This window comes from Rhipicephalus sanguineus, chromosome 8, assembly GCF_013339695.2.
Source record: "Rhipicephalus sanguineus isolate Rsan-2018 chromosome 8, BIME_Rsan_1.4, whole genome shotgun sequence".
NCBI lineage: Eukaryota > Metazoa > Arthropoda > Arachnida > Ixodida > Ixodidae > Rhipicephalus > Rhipicephalus sanguineus.
In genome coordinates this window covers 93,099,374-93,116,731 of record NC_051183.1, presented here as the reverse complement: position 1 = coordinate 93,116,731, position 17,358 = coordinate 93,099,374, and the positions used below count along the sequence as shown (strand labels likewise).

The window sequence follows — 17,358 nt, the reverse complement described above, 5'->3', positions numbered from 1 at the left end:
TTTCTTAGCCACCAGTCAACGCAACTATCAAAAACAAGTGGTGTACACAATTGTGTACGAAGCATATCAACGAGTTAATGACGAAAAATGACAACGCATGTACTTGCACAAAAACCTACATTTTGCAAGTAATTGCATTGCCATTTTTAACCAGAAACCCTTTCCTTGATGCCCAGCAGCCATCCTATCTATGCGTTTATTCTTTGTGCTAGTGTTTCTTTGTGCTTGTTATGATGTTAGGAGTGCCATAGTGTATTTCCAGCTCTCGTGATTGGATGCAATGCTCACAATACCAAAGAAACCATAGCGTTTGAGAGTGATGGCTTTGACACCAAAGAAAGTGGTGTTTGCGTTGCAAGTTTGGCCACCACTCACCGAATTGGCACTTTTGTTGTTTATTTCACCAGAAAACTTCACTCAGATGTGATAGACTGATCACAACCCAGTTCAAAGCTAAAACTGTGACAGATGATGCCCGTATACCCAAACCTCTCAGCTTCAAACAAAACCTGCGGTCACACATTGTCATATTGAAGGTTTCAGAATCTCCAGCAAGCATCAGAAGATTCCCTTCAGTAGACAACAACCTATAGCTGGCATGCAGAACATATCTTTAGTGACCTCAGGGCCTGCGAAGTGACCTGCAAGATTTCAGAGTACATTTTTCTGTATGCGACGCCTTTCGAAACTACAACGGTAATGCGTGTCTTGAGTCCATGTTTTCTAAGTCCATGCTGTGTGTTTGTTCAACAGGGTTCTGCAGCAGCTATTGAGGAAAACAGCCCTCCAGACCAAAAGAAGGCCAAAGAGGCAGACTCAGTGAGTGATCTCGGATTCATTATTTTTTTATACCTGTGCTTCGTTGGTTTCTGGGTGCCATACAGAAATTCCAAGGGTTCTTACTTCAATCTTAAGCATGCAGTAATACTGTCACGTTGTTGTGGCAGTGAAGACTTTAGCAGCAAAGATAGGCCCATCAAGGTGCCACGTTTTACATCCCTTGGAGCCCCTTCCCTTTGACCTACCCAAGGTGTCGTCCATGGGACAGGAGAGGGCTTTAAGGGGGGACGCGGGGATCAAGTTGGGAAAAATGGCAAGGAAATCGATTTTCTGAAAATCACATTTTCAGGTTCTGTAGTACTTTTTCTATCTAATTCCAACATATCTTTGCTGAAAACCACGTAGAAGTGCTATTGAAAATTGTTGCGCCCGCTGAAGTAGCGAAAATTTTAGCGGAAATCCCCCAAAAGAACGCGTTTTTCAAAAACTTATAGCTCTGCGACAGCGCGACCAGGAACCACCATCAAGGGCTCGTCTGAATGAGCATTTCTCCGCCTTCAAATTCCGCGCCTCAGCTGGCTTCTCCATTTTAAAACAAGTGCACAAAAAGCAAATGTTTAAAGGTCGTTTCGAGGCCCCCGATTGGCCGCGGCCCCCATGATGCTTCAGCGCGCCTTGCCATTGGTCCGATGGTCGCTCCGGGTGTGCATCGTCTGCAGCTTCTGCGTCACGAGGTCACGCCTGTCGAAAATCACGCTACTTAGCGAAGCGTTCGCACTCTTTCTTTGTTCGCTGCTCAACGACAATTACACGTTAGCAGCTGCACCCGGCAGCTCAATCATCAGACTGTGATAGCGCAGCGCGCTCGTCGGAAACATCGCAGAAGCACGTCTCGGACCTATATTGCGTTCACTCGTCGGACGCAGTTGAAAGTTCAGCCCGTCCGCATCTCGGAACTAGAGACAAAGACCACCACGGGATGACTTTTTGTGCTCGTGATCGAACATGGCTAACTTTGAAACATCGGGCACCGCGGCAGCGCACACCACGAGCGTGCTTACTGCTCGGAGTCGTGGCTAGGCCTAACTACGCTCACGGCGCTGACGAAACTGAACTTTGCGGGGAAGAACATTGTGCTAGCAGACATGCGAAAGTGAACAAACCGCAATGTGCTTTGTTGCAAGCAACCAATCACATCGCCAGCTGGCACCTCGAAATCGCGGATCGGCATTTTTACGAATCAGCAGCACCGTGAACTCCACGGCCAAGCTCGTCGCACAGCGATCGCTCGAAGCACCGCGACAATTTCGCGTGTCGGCGCCCTAAAATGCGAGGCCAAGCATATTGCACGCCGATGTATCGTCGCCGCAGCTAAGCATATTGCGCATCGTCACCAAATACCGCCGTCCAGCATTTCGGGCACCGACTTCCTGGACCCCGTGGCCGAGCACTTGGCGGAGAAATAAGCACTCAGTGGTGATGTAATTTAGGCGCGCTTCAAGCCGTGCATAGTATCATAGCAAGCTTTTATTAATGTACTGAAATAATGAAAGCCTCGCCGACTACCATTACCAAGACCGGGTGAATGATGAAGCGTATCAATGCGGGGGTGACAATCAACTTGTCTAAAGGAGGAGACGAATTTTTATCTGCCAAACTCGCTTTATTAAGTACTGCTCAGAAATTCCTGTGCCACCAATGTGTCGGCCATAACTGCCACAGCACTTCTAAATTGGCATGCCCGCAGACTTGTAATATGCAAGTCTGGGCATCAAAGCTGATAGGCTCGCCCTTCAAAGAGCTGACAAAAATAACCAATAAAGAAAAAAAAAGCACGTAGTGCAGAAAGAATGAGAGATCAAGGACATAAGAAAGCCCCTGCAAGCAAGGACACTAAATATTACATCCCAGGGCATTTTAATTTACATGTAGTGGCTGTGCAACTTTAGTGCCTGTTTTCTCAGAAGTGTGTTTTGACCCGACTGTCCCGCTTGCAGAAAGCATAGCACTGCATGGCACGATGTATTTTTATGAGATCTGTTGCAATGTATTCTCTATGCAATTCTCTATGCTGTGACACTCCTATGTTTCTGTGTTACTCTCTCGTTTTTTTACTCTTTAGCTAATTTGACATGATGATAACGAATGCATTATGCAAACATTGATGTGATGTATCGTGTAAAAAAAATCGGGGTAATAAAAATATTTGGGGAATGTCACAGCATGAGCCATTCCTATGGCTAAAATATAAGGGCGAGTTTGGGCTTTTACCATGTTTTTTTTGTCATGCCAGGCTTTCTGCAAGTAAAAATTTATAATGTCAGAACTATTACAAATATCTTAATGAAACTTTGTAAACAGTCATTCGGTGCACTTCGCAATAAGCATGCCAAATTTCATTGCTCCACTACAAAAATAAAAAATTTCAGCACCCATCCCCACGTGGCTTTCGGTACCAACTTTCTTATTTCTTCATGGATTTTGATGAAAATTGGCACACTTATTTGAAATGTTTTTTTAATGCTACTGCAGAAATTTCATGAATATATCTTTACAACTTTTTGATGTACAATATATTTCACCTTCTGCTCTTGTTCCGAGTCTCACTCGCTTAAAAAATGCGATAGGAAACTCGTTCAAAGTGCTATGCATTCTAAGATGTCTGATTGCGGGCGTGACATTTCTAGATTTTTTTATTTGCAACAAAAATTTTTTTAGTTTTCATTTTTCATGAGGTGACTGTGCAACGGGCATCGAGGCTTTGTGCAACTCGTCAAATAGCTAATTATCAAAAGGCCATACTGAAAAAGCAAGAATGTCACGCCCTGAACTGTGCTTCAAGGAATATAGAACAAAAAACGGAACTGAAATAGACCCAGCAGTAGTGATGCAGAACTATCGGTAAATTGACTATCGATAGTATCGATACTTTTTTTGAAACTATCGATAGTGTAAACAAACTATCTATAGTACTACTATCAACAAACCATCGATAGTCCAGTCCGTAGTGCCATCAGTAATATTACTAGCGATGTTACTGGCACGCGTGTTTATTGCTTTGTCTTGATGTTTTCGGGTTTCACCAACAAATACTGCTCATAATTTTGTTAAGATTACGCGCTGGACACGAATAGTCAAGTTTATTCGAGAGCTTACGCGAGAACCAGCGATAACGCTGGAAGGTTCGATGACTGATGTATAAAAGACGAAGCGTTCCACCGATTATCAGATTACTCGACGGCCGGCGGCTGTTCTAGCCGCTATCAGTGTGCAGCGTGTACCGCTTGTAAGTTGAGTTTTGATTTTCTGTACACAGGTTCACCCAAACAAGGAGCTTCGTATTTCCCAGTCTTTCGGCAGCATTCTTTACCCTCACAGCCACGTGACAAACAATCCATAGTGGTGCGAATAATGATGCTGTTGCTGGATGGCCATATTGCCAAAATATTTGCGATAGTCTACGATCAGCTTCGCTTAATTTATGAGCAGTTTTCGGCGAGGGAAATAAATTATATCCTCAGTGAAAATGGCGGAATATGTCAATTAACAAATTCGTATTGAAAAGCAACCAGTTACACTTTACCATTAACAATCTTTGTTCTTGAAAATTTTTTGTATTTTGGAAGCATAAAATGCAATATAAATTTGAAGCCGCGCAGTACCACCACATGTAACGGCCTCCTTTCCGCTACAGCTGAATAGTTTGACTTTACGATCATGTGTCAGCGAAGCACTCTGGTGAAGAACATAAGCATTTCAACTTTCTTGCCCTTCAGCCTGCTCCTCCGGCTCCACTGTGTACCGCGCGCGCGAGGAACCAATTTTATGCTGCAATGAGTTCGCGCTGTTGATTTTATACCATTGATAGCACTTACTATCGATAACGCTATCGATAGTATTTTTTACCATCGATAGTTCGATAGTGACTCCGCTATCGATAGTATCGATAGTACCATCGATAGTTCTGCATCACTACCCAGCAGTCACTGAGAAATCAGCGGAACAAGCGAAGCACGAAGCAAGAAAAGTCATTTTGAGAAAACGGCTTTTAAAGTTTTAGCAACGATATTACTTCACCAAAAGGCACTCGGGTCGTAATCTTTCGAGTCCTTCGTAATGTGCAGTTTCTTGAGTGCCCTGCCTTTAGTTTGAGGTGCCTTGCTTCTCTAAAACACAAGAAGATTGTGATCTTTGGTGTGTTTTATAACATTGGACCTCCTGCACAAGTGGCCTTTCATCTGTTGTGCCTTTGTTTTCTTTCTTTTTTCTTAAAATCCTTTTCTGATATACAAAGAACATGTAGCATGGATTTTAAACGAAGTTATGAAGTGGTGTAATAAACATGACAAAAAACAAGATATTGTAATGCAATTAGGCCATGTACTATGATGATTTGCCACCTTTCTTGTATTCATGCTATCACTAACATAATTAATAGTCTTGATTGCAATTGATCATTGAATCATTTTTATAGGATACTAAGAGTGGCTCTCATCATGACAACCTATCCCTTCCTGCTAAATAACAGGCAGTTATGGCCAAGACATTGGAGGAATAGGAATTCCTTAGCAGTTTATTCAAGACGCGAATTGGAAAGATATGAATTCATCTCCCTGTTTCACTCAAGCTAATTTGTAAACCTCGCCTGCGATGCGCTTCATCATTCACCCGGTGGCGGACACGGTTATCTGCGAGGCTTTTATTTTTTCAGATGATTCATGAGCGCTTACGGCGATACCAAGCACGGCCCCAAGCGCGCCTAAATTGCACCACCAGTGCTTTATTTCACCTCAAAGTGCTCGGCCGCATAGTCCGGGAAGTTGGCACGCGATGCCTAGGTGCGGCGACGAAAAATAGGCGCGCAACGTGTTTTGGCCTCGCATTTCAGGACGCCGACGCGCGCCCGCTGCGCGACGAGCTTGGCCGTGGGGTCCGCTGCCGATGCGTAAAACGACCATCCGCTGTACCGAGCAGCCGGCGGGCGAAGCGCTTCGTTGCTTGCGAAGAAGCACACTGCCGCGAGTCCGCTAACGCGTTGTTCTTGCCTGCAAAGTTCGAGGTTCGTCTCGCGTGCCGGCGCCCTAAGCGGAGTTAGGCCTACTGACGACTCCGAGCAGTAGACGCGCCGGCCGCGGCGCGCGATGTTTCAAAGTAGGTAATGCGTGGTCACGAGTACAGAGTCGTCCTGCGATCATCTTCGTCACGACGTCCGAAGTGCTCATAAGCAGAACCTCCAACCATGGATCCGACGAGTCAACGCTAGAGAGTCGGTCCGAGACGCGCGTTTGCGATGTTCGCTACGAGTGCGGCGCGCCATCGTAATCCCACCGAGCTTCAGCTAGCAGCTCCAAACTAAAACGTAGTTCTATTCAAAGTGATCGTCGAGCCGTGAACACAGAGCGAGTGCGAATACGTCACGAAGTAGCGCGACTTTCGACAGCCGTGACCTGCAGACGCACGTACTGCAGACGACGATCTCCCGGAGCGAGCATCGGACCAATGGCGAGGCGCGCTGGGGCAACATGGCGGACGCGGCCAATCGGAGGGCTCGAAACGACCTTCGAACATTTGCTTTTTGTGCGCTTGTTTTCGAAGGGAGGAGCCAGCTGCGGCGGGGAATTCGAAGACGGAGAAATGTGCTTTCCAATGAGCCCAAGATATCGGCGCCCGGTGGCGTCGTTGCGTAGCTATGATTTTTTGAAAATCAGTGTTTTTTTTTGCGATTTCCCCAATAATTTTCGCCACCTCGGCAGGCGCAACAATTTTTTATAGCACTTCTACGCGGTTTTCGGTGAAGATATTTTGAAATCGGATATAAGAAGGGCTAAGGAAATTGAAAATGTGATTTTCAAAAAATCGATTTTTTTGCCATTTTTCGCGATACGAAAGCCGCGTCCCCCCTTAAAGGCCAAAGCAAATTTTGCTTTAAATATATGGCATTTATGTTTAAAAGGTGTTGCACTGTGATGGTGGTTGGCACTCTTGGCATGTTCATTGCACTTCTGTTGGCACATCGTACTATTGGTACACTAATACACCGCCAATGCAATAAGAACAACAGTTTCGCTTTAGCAAGATGCAAATCTGTGCAGGCTCCAGAGGCCATGGTGGAAGCAGTGGCCGACGACCCTCCGCCACTCATTTGGTATGTTGACGTTGCCAAAAGCTCACGCATTTAGGGTAGCTACCGGCTCTGTGTGTTCGGTTGGCATGCTTTCTTGTGTTGCGAGAGAAGTTGCCAACCCATTCTTTAAAACCGGAGTGACAAAAGGTGTTGAACAGTTGAAATTCTTTAAAAAAAGTTCACTTTTGTACAGAAATGACACAACAAGAGAAGCACGCAAGACAGTTGAGAAAATGCAATCCACTTCCTTGTCTCGCGTCTTCCTTCCATTCTCGGTCAATTCTAGCGCCGCCCTTCAAACGTGAATCACTAGCAATGCATCCGGTTTACTGTTCTTCAAGAGTACCACCATAAATGTTCTGTCAACATTAATGTTGTCAACATTGTGACAGAGCATGGTTGTGGTGCTTCCTGGTGCAGCCGCTCCGAACCACGTTCCGTCGCCATGGACGGCGCTCCTCCCAGCCCACCCGAGAGCAGCGATGGCAACGAGGAAGAGGAGGAGAGGCACACACCTGACAGGGACCAAGAACCAGTGAAGGATGAACAACAGTCGCAGCACCACATGGTGTGTACCTGGTGCTCACCCCGTGTGAATTGTTGTGAAGTTTTTATTTTCCTTTCATACGAAAAAGGAAGCCGGGGCTAAAGGTTGGAAGGCCTGACGAAGGCCTTGGCCGCCTTATGCAGTCTTAACGTCAGCAAACACAAACACATAACCGAATATATGACAGTAAATGCAAAATCAGCTGCACTTGCAAGTGTGACATAATGTAGTTATTAAGCACGCAGCAGTGAAAAATGGTGTTATACAAAACACAAGCTGGAGTCGAGTTAATATTTCTTTATTTCCTTTTTAAACATTTTCAGTGATACATCAGTATCAGCATTTGTCGGCATTTTACTAATAGCCACAGTTACCCGATAATTTAACTTTTGTTTGCCATAGTTAGTACGCGTCTTAGGGACCTGATGGATTTGTTTTCGAAAATGGTATGTGTCATTAGAAAAAGTATTGTTTTGAGTGTGTAATTGATTTAATATGCTGCAACAGAAGAAAAAGGTAGACTTGCTTTGCTTTGAGCAAATCGTAGCTACGAAATAATGGCAACGCAGAAAAATCTTTGGGTCTGTCACAGTAACCATGAATGCACCACAAAGCTCTCTTTTGAAGTAGTACTAGTAGCTTCTGATAGCTAGTAGTCGATGGTTGTCCCCCATACTAGGGTACAATACAGCATAGACTGCTTATAACGTAAGTCGCCGGAGTCGCGAATATCCGCACTATAAGCGGTACCGCACTATAACCAAAACAACATTTTTGAAAGGTTGCACGTGTGCAAAACATGACCAACGGGTAGGCACATGATTCCGACTATCAAGGCATGCGACTGGGACGTAAGTTTGCGTCTGCTTACGTTTGGAAATGTTGAACGGCTAGCGTCCGCGGACCTGCGGTGCCGACATAACGAACGCGGAAAAAATGCGCCGTCACGGGAAGTCACCGTGGTAGCACACTGCGCGTGCACCATGTCGAAAACGGTGGCGACCACAAACCACCACTCGAGTGTTTCACACGCACGCCCGCGTTTTCGTTAAAGATGTAAGTCACCCCTTCTAATTGCAACAACTGCAAAATGTTTCATTGACTCGGCACCGAACCGCAACTTCTGTAGTCCGCGGCCACCGACATGGCAGCTAGCGCTCGTTGCCTACAGGGATATTGGCACAGCCAAATGAACTGACTGGCAAAAAATGAGGGAAGCCCAAGAACAGGATGAAGAGACAGTCACAAACTTGGAAGACTGGTGCAACAAACTTTGTCGACAAAAAGAACACCACACAAAAGAAATAGTCAGAACAACAGAAATCCCGGAGGTGGATTCCCATTTACTACATCTGTGGGACGCCAGACAAGGGCTTACCCGCCGCTGGAAAAAGCAGAAGAACAATAGGAAACTGAGGACACGCATAGTGAAAATAACAGCGGAAGCGGAAGAATACGCCATGCAACTCGCGTCGGCGAACTGGTATAAATTCTGTGACTCCCTGGACGGCACCCTGGGTACAGCCAAGACATGGCACATCCTCAAAGCCATCCTCGACCCCACCAAGACCAAAGGAGAGGGACACAAGCCCCTGGAGCGCTTACTACACACCTACCCAGGCAGCCAACAAGACCTCGTCGACGCCATCAAGGCCAAATGCTATGGAGATCCTGCTCCCTCAGAGCCATGCACAACATCATACGTGGGACAACCGAACCCAACAATGGATGAACCTATAACTGAAAATGAAATGAGAGCAGCCATCGCAGCTACTACCCGTAACACGGCGGCGGGCACAGACCGCATCACAAACGCCATGATAAGAAATCTCAGCGACAAGTCTATCTCTGCACTCACGGCCTTCATCAACCAACATTGGGAACAAGGCACGGTGCCAGCGATGTGGAAACACGCAAGAATAATGATGATCTCCAAACCAGGCAAGAAGTTGGCAATCGAAAACCTCAGACCCATTTCGCTGACATCCTGCCTCGGCAAGGTGTACGAAAGAATCATAAACACAAGACTGCAGAAGCACTTGGAAGATAATAAGCACCTGCCCGACACCATGTTCGGTTTCCGTGCTGGCCTGTCGTCGCAGGACGTACTACTACAACTCAAGGAAGAGGTTCTCAGCAACGTTCCCCGCAACGGTGAACACGTCCTCTTAGCCATCGACATTAAAGGGGCTTTCGACAACATCAGCCACCAAGGAATACTGGAGGGGCTCGCAAACACCAACTGTGGTGAAAGAACATACAAGTACATTCAGAGCTTCTTAAGCCAACGCACAGCGGAGTTGAAGATCAGAGAGCTCCAGACTCCTGCATACCAACCTCCCAACAAAGGCACGCCGCAAGGAGCAGTAATATCACCCACGCTCTTCAACGTAGCCATGGTCGGCCTTGCCAGAAAACTGCAGGAGGTAGAAGGGCTCCGACACGCCTTCTATGCAGACGACATGACACTCTGGACCACAAAAGGATCACTTGCTGAAAAGGAAGAGCGCCTGCAAACTGCAGCTCACATCATCCAAGAATACCGTATTTACTCGAATCTAACGCGCACCTTTTTTCCGGAAAAACGAGTCCAAAAATCGCATGCCCGTTAGAATCGAGTACCGAAAAAAAAAGAAACTCGGTTATCGTATTGCCATAGACATTTCAAAATGGCCGCCTCCTACACGCCTTGACCATTTCTGCCATTTTTTCAGTTCGTACGTGTGCTGAGGAGATTGTCATCCCGTTCTGCGTTCGCATCGACGGCATGGAAGTGCCGACTCCAAATACTCGACGAGTGTACCACAATGCCGCATTTAAAAGAATAGTTATTACATGTGCAGAGAGACGGACGGAAATCGGGCCGCATCGCGGTCGTTCGGATATAGTTCGGAGTTCCCGAAACGTGTGTGCGAGACTGGCGCATACAGAAGCAGATTTTTTACAGCAAAGCTTCACGAAAAGGTTTCAGTGGACCAAAGCAGGGCCAGTTTCCCGAAATCGAAGAGTGTTGACAGCGACAAGGAGTTGTCCGACAGCGACGAGGACTGATCCATTATGCGACTCGTATCGCCGCCGTAGTGGTGACAGTTTTAGCCGCAATGCCCGCTTTTTGACTTTTTGTGTTTTACTTTTTTGAAACTTCAATTCTTTAAAACCCAAATACTTGTTCTTCTGAATGTGCGAAGTTTGACTCCTACGGACTTTTTTGTTCTTTTCTCTCACGAAAAATGGGTGCGCGTTACAATCGACGTATTACTTTTTTTTTTTTTGGTCACGGAGAACGGGTGCGCGTTACAATCGAGGGCGCGGTAGGATCGAGTAAATACGGTATGTCAGCCAGCAGGGTCTACAGTGCTCCCCAGAGAAATGTGAAATCTTACGTGTATGGCGAAGCAGACGTAACCGCGCAGCCTCCACAGACCCATCACAAAAACTTGAGGTATACCTCAATGGAAACCTCATACCAGAGAAACCATTGACCAGGATCCTGGGCATGTGGCTGCAGAGTAACCAACGAGCCACCCACACTCTTATGCTCCTCCAAACCAGCGTCAAGGCTATATCACGCATGATATCTCGGGTGACATCTAAGAAAAGAGGGATGAAGGAAGGAGACACCCTTCGACTTGTTCGAAGCCTGGTGGTAAGCCGCATAACATATAGCCTACCTTATTATAATCTCACACAATCTGAGACCAGACGGGCTGACACCCTCTTGAGAATGGCATTCAAGACTGCTCTCCGTCTGCCAACGAGTACATCCACTGAGAAATTGATGGCACTGGGACTTCATAACACCCTCAGCGAACTTGTTGAAGCCCTTCACGTCTCACAACAGAGACTTGCGTACTCGCACGGGCCAACAGGTCCTAAAAACCCTAGGATTCCAAGCCTCGACAACGAGAGCCCAGGAAACCTGCAAGATACCTCGTCATGTCCGGGAGGGCTATCACGTTGCCCCAATTCCACGCAACGTGGACCCCAACCTACATAGCTGCAGAAGGAGAGCAAGGGCCCAATACTTCCAGAAAACCTATCGATTCCAAACTACAGCCCGTTTTACGGACGCTGCCATGTATGGGACGACGACTAAAGGAGCAGTGGCAGTGGTATGCGACCACCGAGGCCACATAACCTCTGGAGCATCTGTCCGCCCTTGCAAGATCACAGAAGCCGAAGAGCTGGCCATCGCACTTGCCATCCGCAAAGGCCTGCATGCAAACAAGCCGCTGACAATACTGACAGACTCCCAGCAGGCCTGCAGGAACTTCCTGCAGGGCAGAATTGGTGTGCCTGCGGCACATATCCTTGCACAAATACCAAGGGAAGGCAAGGATGACTCCTACATACAGACCGTCATATGGATACCAGGCCACTCTGGCATCACGGGTAACCTGCACGCCGACCGGGCAGCTCGAGGCTTCGTACACAACCGAGCGCTCCTTACGTTGACTGCAGCGGACCCGGAGCCAGTTGACCTCCAGTATGCCACAATACTGAATTACCACAGAGGGCGACGCCTACGGTATCCACCACCTCATCAAAAGCTTGTGACGAAGGGGGCCACTGCATGGCGTAGACTCCAAACCGGAACCTACAAAAACCTACACACACTACACCGCATGCACCCCACATCTTACAGGGATGAATGCCCATGGTGCGGGGCCACACCAACCCTGTACCACATTACGTGGGAGTGCACACTACACGACCTCAAACACCACAACATGAACACCTCATGTGAGCAATGGGAGGCACTGCTGTCCAGCCCGGCCCTCGACGACCAGATCAGGCTCGTTCAGAGAGCAGAGCGGATGGCAAGAGCCAGCGGAGCCCTGGACTAAGGGCCCCGACCATCAGCAAGGCCCCTACGGGGCAATCCACAGGAGCTTTGCCTGTACATAAATAAAGCTTGTCATCATCATAGGCCTAGCGGGCGCGTTGCAACTTGGCATGCAGCTGCGAGAAGCTTGCCCTAGGCAACATGGAGATCGGGCGTAGAAAAGATCGTACTCACGAGCTAAACCGAGGGCATCACGCATGAAACACAGTTTCGGTTCGCGGTTGGGAGAACAGCCGCGGCAATTATCCTGAAAAAGTATCTCAAGCTTGTAAGTCTGCCTGTCAATTGGTGGCAAAGGCGAAAGCTCAATCGCGTCTCAGAGCATTGTTAGTTGCGGGGGAATCGAGGTTGCACGCGTGATATCTGCGCTCTACGACGAAGCAGCTATTTTCCCGACAGAGACAAATAGCGGTAATGCGCTCTTGATGCGGACGCGGGTGCCCGTACGTAGCGGACGCGCGCATGTCATGCAGCCGGGGCAAAGCGCGCATGTCGAGGGGGCAAAGGCTTCTCCGTCGGCCACGCAACCGCTCCCCCTCACACCATGCACCCGTGCCGGGCTGCTGTCCCCCACTGCCATCCCCTTTTTTCTTCACCCCCCGCTCCTTGTTCGTTCGTTCCGCGTCCACTCCTCCTTCGTAACGCCGTCGCCGCTCTCTCCCCCGCCGGCGCATCTCCGCTGAGAAGCACGCTTGCTCCCTCGCATCTCTGAGAACGCTCCGGCAGCCGCATTATAACCGGTCTTTCATCTCGGGGGACTGCACGATAAGCGGTATGCGTATACATGGAGTTCGATGGGAGGGTAAACGGGAGTCAGAAAAAACCGCATTATAGCCAGTACTGCACTGTAAGCGGTTACGTTATAAGTGGTCTGAGCTGTAGTTTAACTTTAAATATACGCGCTCATAATACATCCCCAGTCTCAACCACATGGGTACCAGACTAGCTACTTTGTAGAGATAGCCAACACTCTTACTCATTTTAGATGCTAATTTTGATATATGTGTGTTCCAGGAGAGGTTCTGGTGGAACCAGACATAGAGAAATTTAATACAATCAACCTTATGTATTCTTACTGGGCTTTTGTGAATATTCGAGCAGTTTGGATATTCGAACAAATATTGCAGTCTTCAAGTTCGCTTTAAAATGAATTTAAATTATTCTAAATTTCAAAGTATTCGAAATGAACGAATAGACATACATAAACCGCATGTAATCCCCTGTAAAGGTGGTTTCACTGCAGTGGTGTGGTGCTATACCATGAATACACCTATCCACGGGAAACCTGCCTTGCCGCGAAGCCCCACTTCAAGGTTAAATGAACGAATTACCCTCACATAGATTCATAATATTTTAAGTTTATACTGGCCTTTATGCTCTAAGTATAGAGCATTTTAAAACATAACGTATTTTACAGGTTATCACTTGCATTCTACCAAAAGTCAAATCCTGCTACTATTCAAAGTTGCTTCCACTTCTCTTTGAACCAAAAAGAATGACATTTGCACATGCCTTGTTTCAATTTAAAAAAATATTGTGCAGGTTAGTTGGGTCATGACAAATATGCTCATTTTTCTTCATAATGTGGGATATATACTATTTGAATTCGATTAGAAATTATTTGACCAAATCACTATTCGCTTCAAACCTAAAATTTACTCTACGCACAAGCCTAATTCTTACACATCCAAATTGAACGTTGACCTTATAGAAATCAGCAGTCTTAATTACCCTACAAATAATATAGCTAGTTTTGGATAAACGTAAGGAAAACGTGTTGCTTTGTAGCCGTGATTGTAAGTTACCTAAGTACCTGTTTGCCATAGCCTCAGCTTGTACAAGAAATTTAGCTGTAAAGAATGTGTTTGTATCACTAGCGTACATAATCATGTCATGAGAACCTGGTAGTTTGGAATAGTAGTGGTCCTAATATAGAGCCCTGAGGGACTGTGCAAGTGACAGTTTGTCGGTTAGATGTAACATCAGTCATCCGTATGTACTGCATCCTAGGGCGTAAATAATCCTCGCTCAGTGCTTTCACCAGGCCACAGTAAAAATTTGGATTTCACTTTGAAATTCTTAGGGCTCTTTCTAGGGTCAGTTTTAAAGGAAGAATTTTTTTTTTATATCGGTTTGTTATTGGAAAAGTTAGGCAAAATTAAACTGCCATATTTACTTCCTTACAACACGACGGGCCTTATAAGCGAGGGGTGACGTTTCATTGCATCCAGCAAATATAAAAATGAAACCGTGAAAGTATAATGCAAGGCCAGTGAAGGCACGATGATTTCCCAAACAACGTGGTGACTAGTAAAAATGTCACGCTTTTGCTGGTTTCTACGGGCTGAAAACTGAGACATATCCAAACCTCGATGACAAGCTTGTAGACTATCTTAAGGAACTCCGTGTACACATAGCTTGCCGAGATAAGTCCTCTAATTAGCATGCAATCAAGGTGTATTCTGAAGTGATCCTTATGCCATCAAAACTAAATCACATGGCACTTTTTTCTTTCTAGTTATTAACCTAGGGTCATGCTGTAGGTTTATTTTTTAAATCTGGTAACAATTCATTCAGGTGCATTTCTATTTTCAATCGATGAAAATTGGTGTGTGTTCAATTCGATGGCACACCGTCCACGATGGTCTAGGGGTTACGGCGGCTGACTACTGACCTGAAGGTCACGGGATCGAATCCCGACCGCGGCGGCTGGATTTTCGATGCAGGTGAAAATGCTAGAGGCTTGTGTACTTGGATTTAGGTGCACATTAAAGAACCCCAGGTGGTCAAAATTTCCGGAGCCCTCCACTATGGCGTCCCTCATAATCACATTGTGGGTTTGAGACGTTAAACTTTAACAATTATTGTTATAGATTAAGTGGCACAGAACAGTCGAGTAATACGGCATGTGAAGGCTTGTTTGTGAATCAATGTATGAATCAGTCGGTCACTTCTTAACCTTTCGGTAGCCATAGTGCCGTCAGAGATGGTCGAATTACTCCTGAACAACTGCTCCGTTTCCCTGCAGGCATCTGCTGAAGGATCTGCAAGTGAGACAGATGGGTCACAAACTCAGCCGGTTGCACTGCCAGAACCACAGCAACGTCCAGGTCAGTCTCACCACTGTAGGATTACAGTAAACGGGCAAGCAGAATTGCTGCCTAAATGAAGCAGCGATTAGAAAGCTGTGTCTAGCCTAGCAGATAGAAAGTTAGGGAAGGTTAGAAAGCTAGGTCTTCCGTAAAATTTCAAGCAAGCCCCCCCCCCCCCCCACGGTGAAACATAATTGGACAAGATCTGGAGGGGGAGGGGCTTGCTTGGCCATGGACCAAAATTCAAGATGGTGGCGGAAGAGCCTCTAAGAAAAATGAACGCCTGTGCGTCTAATGAAATGCTTTATTGAATATGCATGTGTTTACTGTTCTTAGTGAACTGGAGGGAGTCCTCTTGTCAAATTTCATGTAAGTTCATGCGTTATGACAAGGGGGAAAAGACATCTTCAAATGTTCTGCTAATTTGTGACAACTCGGAATGCAACCCGAGGAACCACTCCGTAAAAGTACTAAGAAATTGTGCACTTATCTACTCAGAACTTGGGTTCCTAGGAACCGCTGCTGCAGGATTCTGCGATGGAAAACAGGTTGAAAAATAAGATGGTGGGAAATGAGGGGGGAGGGGGTGTGCTTGCTCGGTCATTGGCGCATATTTCAAGCCTCCCGAAAAGGTGAAGGGGGTGCTTGCTCGGGATATTACGGTACTCTATGACTGTGTGGCCAACGCCACCTAAAAAAAACTGCCTGTGTACAGCATGTCAACGACGAAAAGTTCACCAACGGCCTACTGCCGAGTTACAACCGCTGCCCTGTCCGGCTCGTCCCTTTGATCGCGTCGGCATAGACCTATATGGTCCTCTTCCCTGCAGCTCCTCGGGTAACCGATGGATAATTGTAGGAGTCGATCACCTCACGCGCTACGCCGAGACCGCAGCACTTCCAGCCGCTACTTCGCGCGAAGTCGCATTCTTCATTTTGCGGAACTTCGTTCTTCGGCGCACAGCAACAACAGAAGCGGAAGCTCTTCTTTCTCTTCCTCACTACACCTGGAGTATGAGCCTGCTCACACTCCAGGCACACTGCCCTACCCTCGAACACACTGCCCTACCCTCGAATTTTACCCTTCCCCTCCTGTATGAAGGGGAGCGCCTTTGGCAGTCCCTCCTTGTAAACATGCACAGCTCTCGCAGCTGCCAACGTTGTGTGACGTCACTGAGCAGTACGGTGACGAGCGCTCGCCCACGGCGTCTGGTCACAACACGCTGCAGGAGGCTCTCTATTGAAAAGAGAGCGACGTTCCAGGCATAGTTTTTTGAGGAGGCGTTGGTGTGGCACTTATGGAACTCGTATAGGCGTGCTGGCTGGCACCTTTTTTTCTTTTCTGCCATTTATGGGATTCCTTTTTCAATCCGCAGAGGCACCCTGTGGCCAGATTTAATTGCTGTAACCGATAATGCACCACGGGTACATTATATTAAGCGGCCTATTTCACCATGACAGAGACAAAAGTTCATGGTGTGGGGGGGCCGCTCATTGTTGCATCCCATGTGTTGTTAATACCAGTGCCATTATAAGCAGATTCGACTGTATGTGAATAAATGCAGCTATTCATTGCTTTGGCGCAATATTGCATGTATCGCTGGTCAGCAGAGAGCAGCTTAATGCCAATTCTTCTCTCATGCTTTACTCTAGCACTTATATTCAACCAGAGGTTTAGCAGAGAACAACTGCCATGCCTGTTTGACTTCTTTAAGATCATTCATGCCTTACCATAAAGTAATTATGGGAACAGTTTTCTTTAGCTGTTTGCTTAGATGCTCATCTTTTATGGCTTAACATGAACTGGTGCCAATGAAATTATTAGCGCAGGGAATGCTATAGCATCAAGAAACATGTGGCGACCAGAGCAACCGCTTCACGCATTTAAAGGGAAGCTGGAGCACTTTTAAAGAAATATCAGTTTGGAGTGTGTAATCATAGTTTGTTAACTACTGAATTTGAATATCAA

General features: G+C 46.7%; 1 protein-coding gene across 1 annotated transcript in view; it reads left to right on the top strand.

Moving 5' to 3' along the window:
* Positions 1 to 17,358, top strand: part of LOC119402216 (apoptosis-stimulating of p53 protein 1) — a 63,056-nt gene that overhangs the window by 16,996 nt on the left and 28,702 nt on the right. The window contains exons 5-8 of the mRNA XM_037669347.2: positions 754 to 819; positions 6,873 to 6,925; positions 7,325 to 7,472; positions 15,326 to 15,407. Of these exons, the coding sequence (XP_037525275.1) occupies positions 754 to 819; positions 6,873 to 6,925; positions 7,325 to 7,472; positions 15,326 to 15,407 (349 nt within the window). The remainder of the gene's footprint in view (positions 1 to 753; positions 820 to 6,872; positions 6,926 to 7,324; positions 7,473 to 15,325; positions 15,408 to 17,358) is intronic.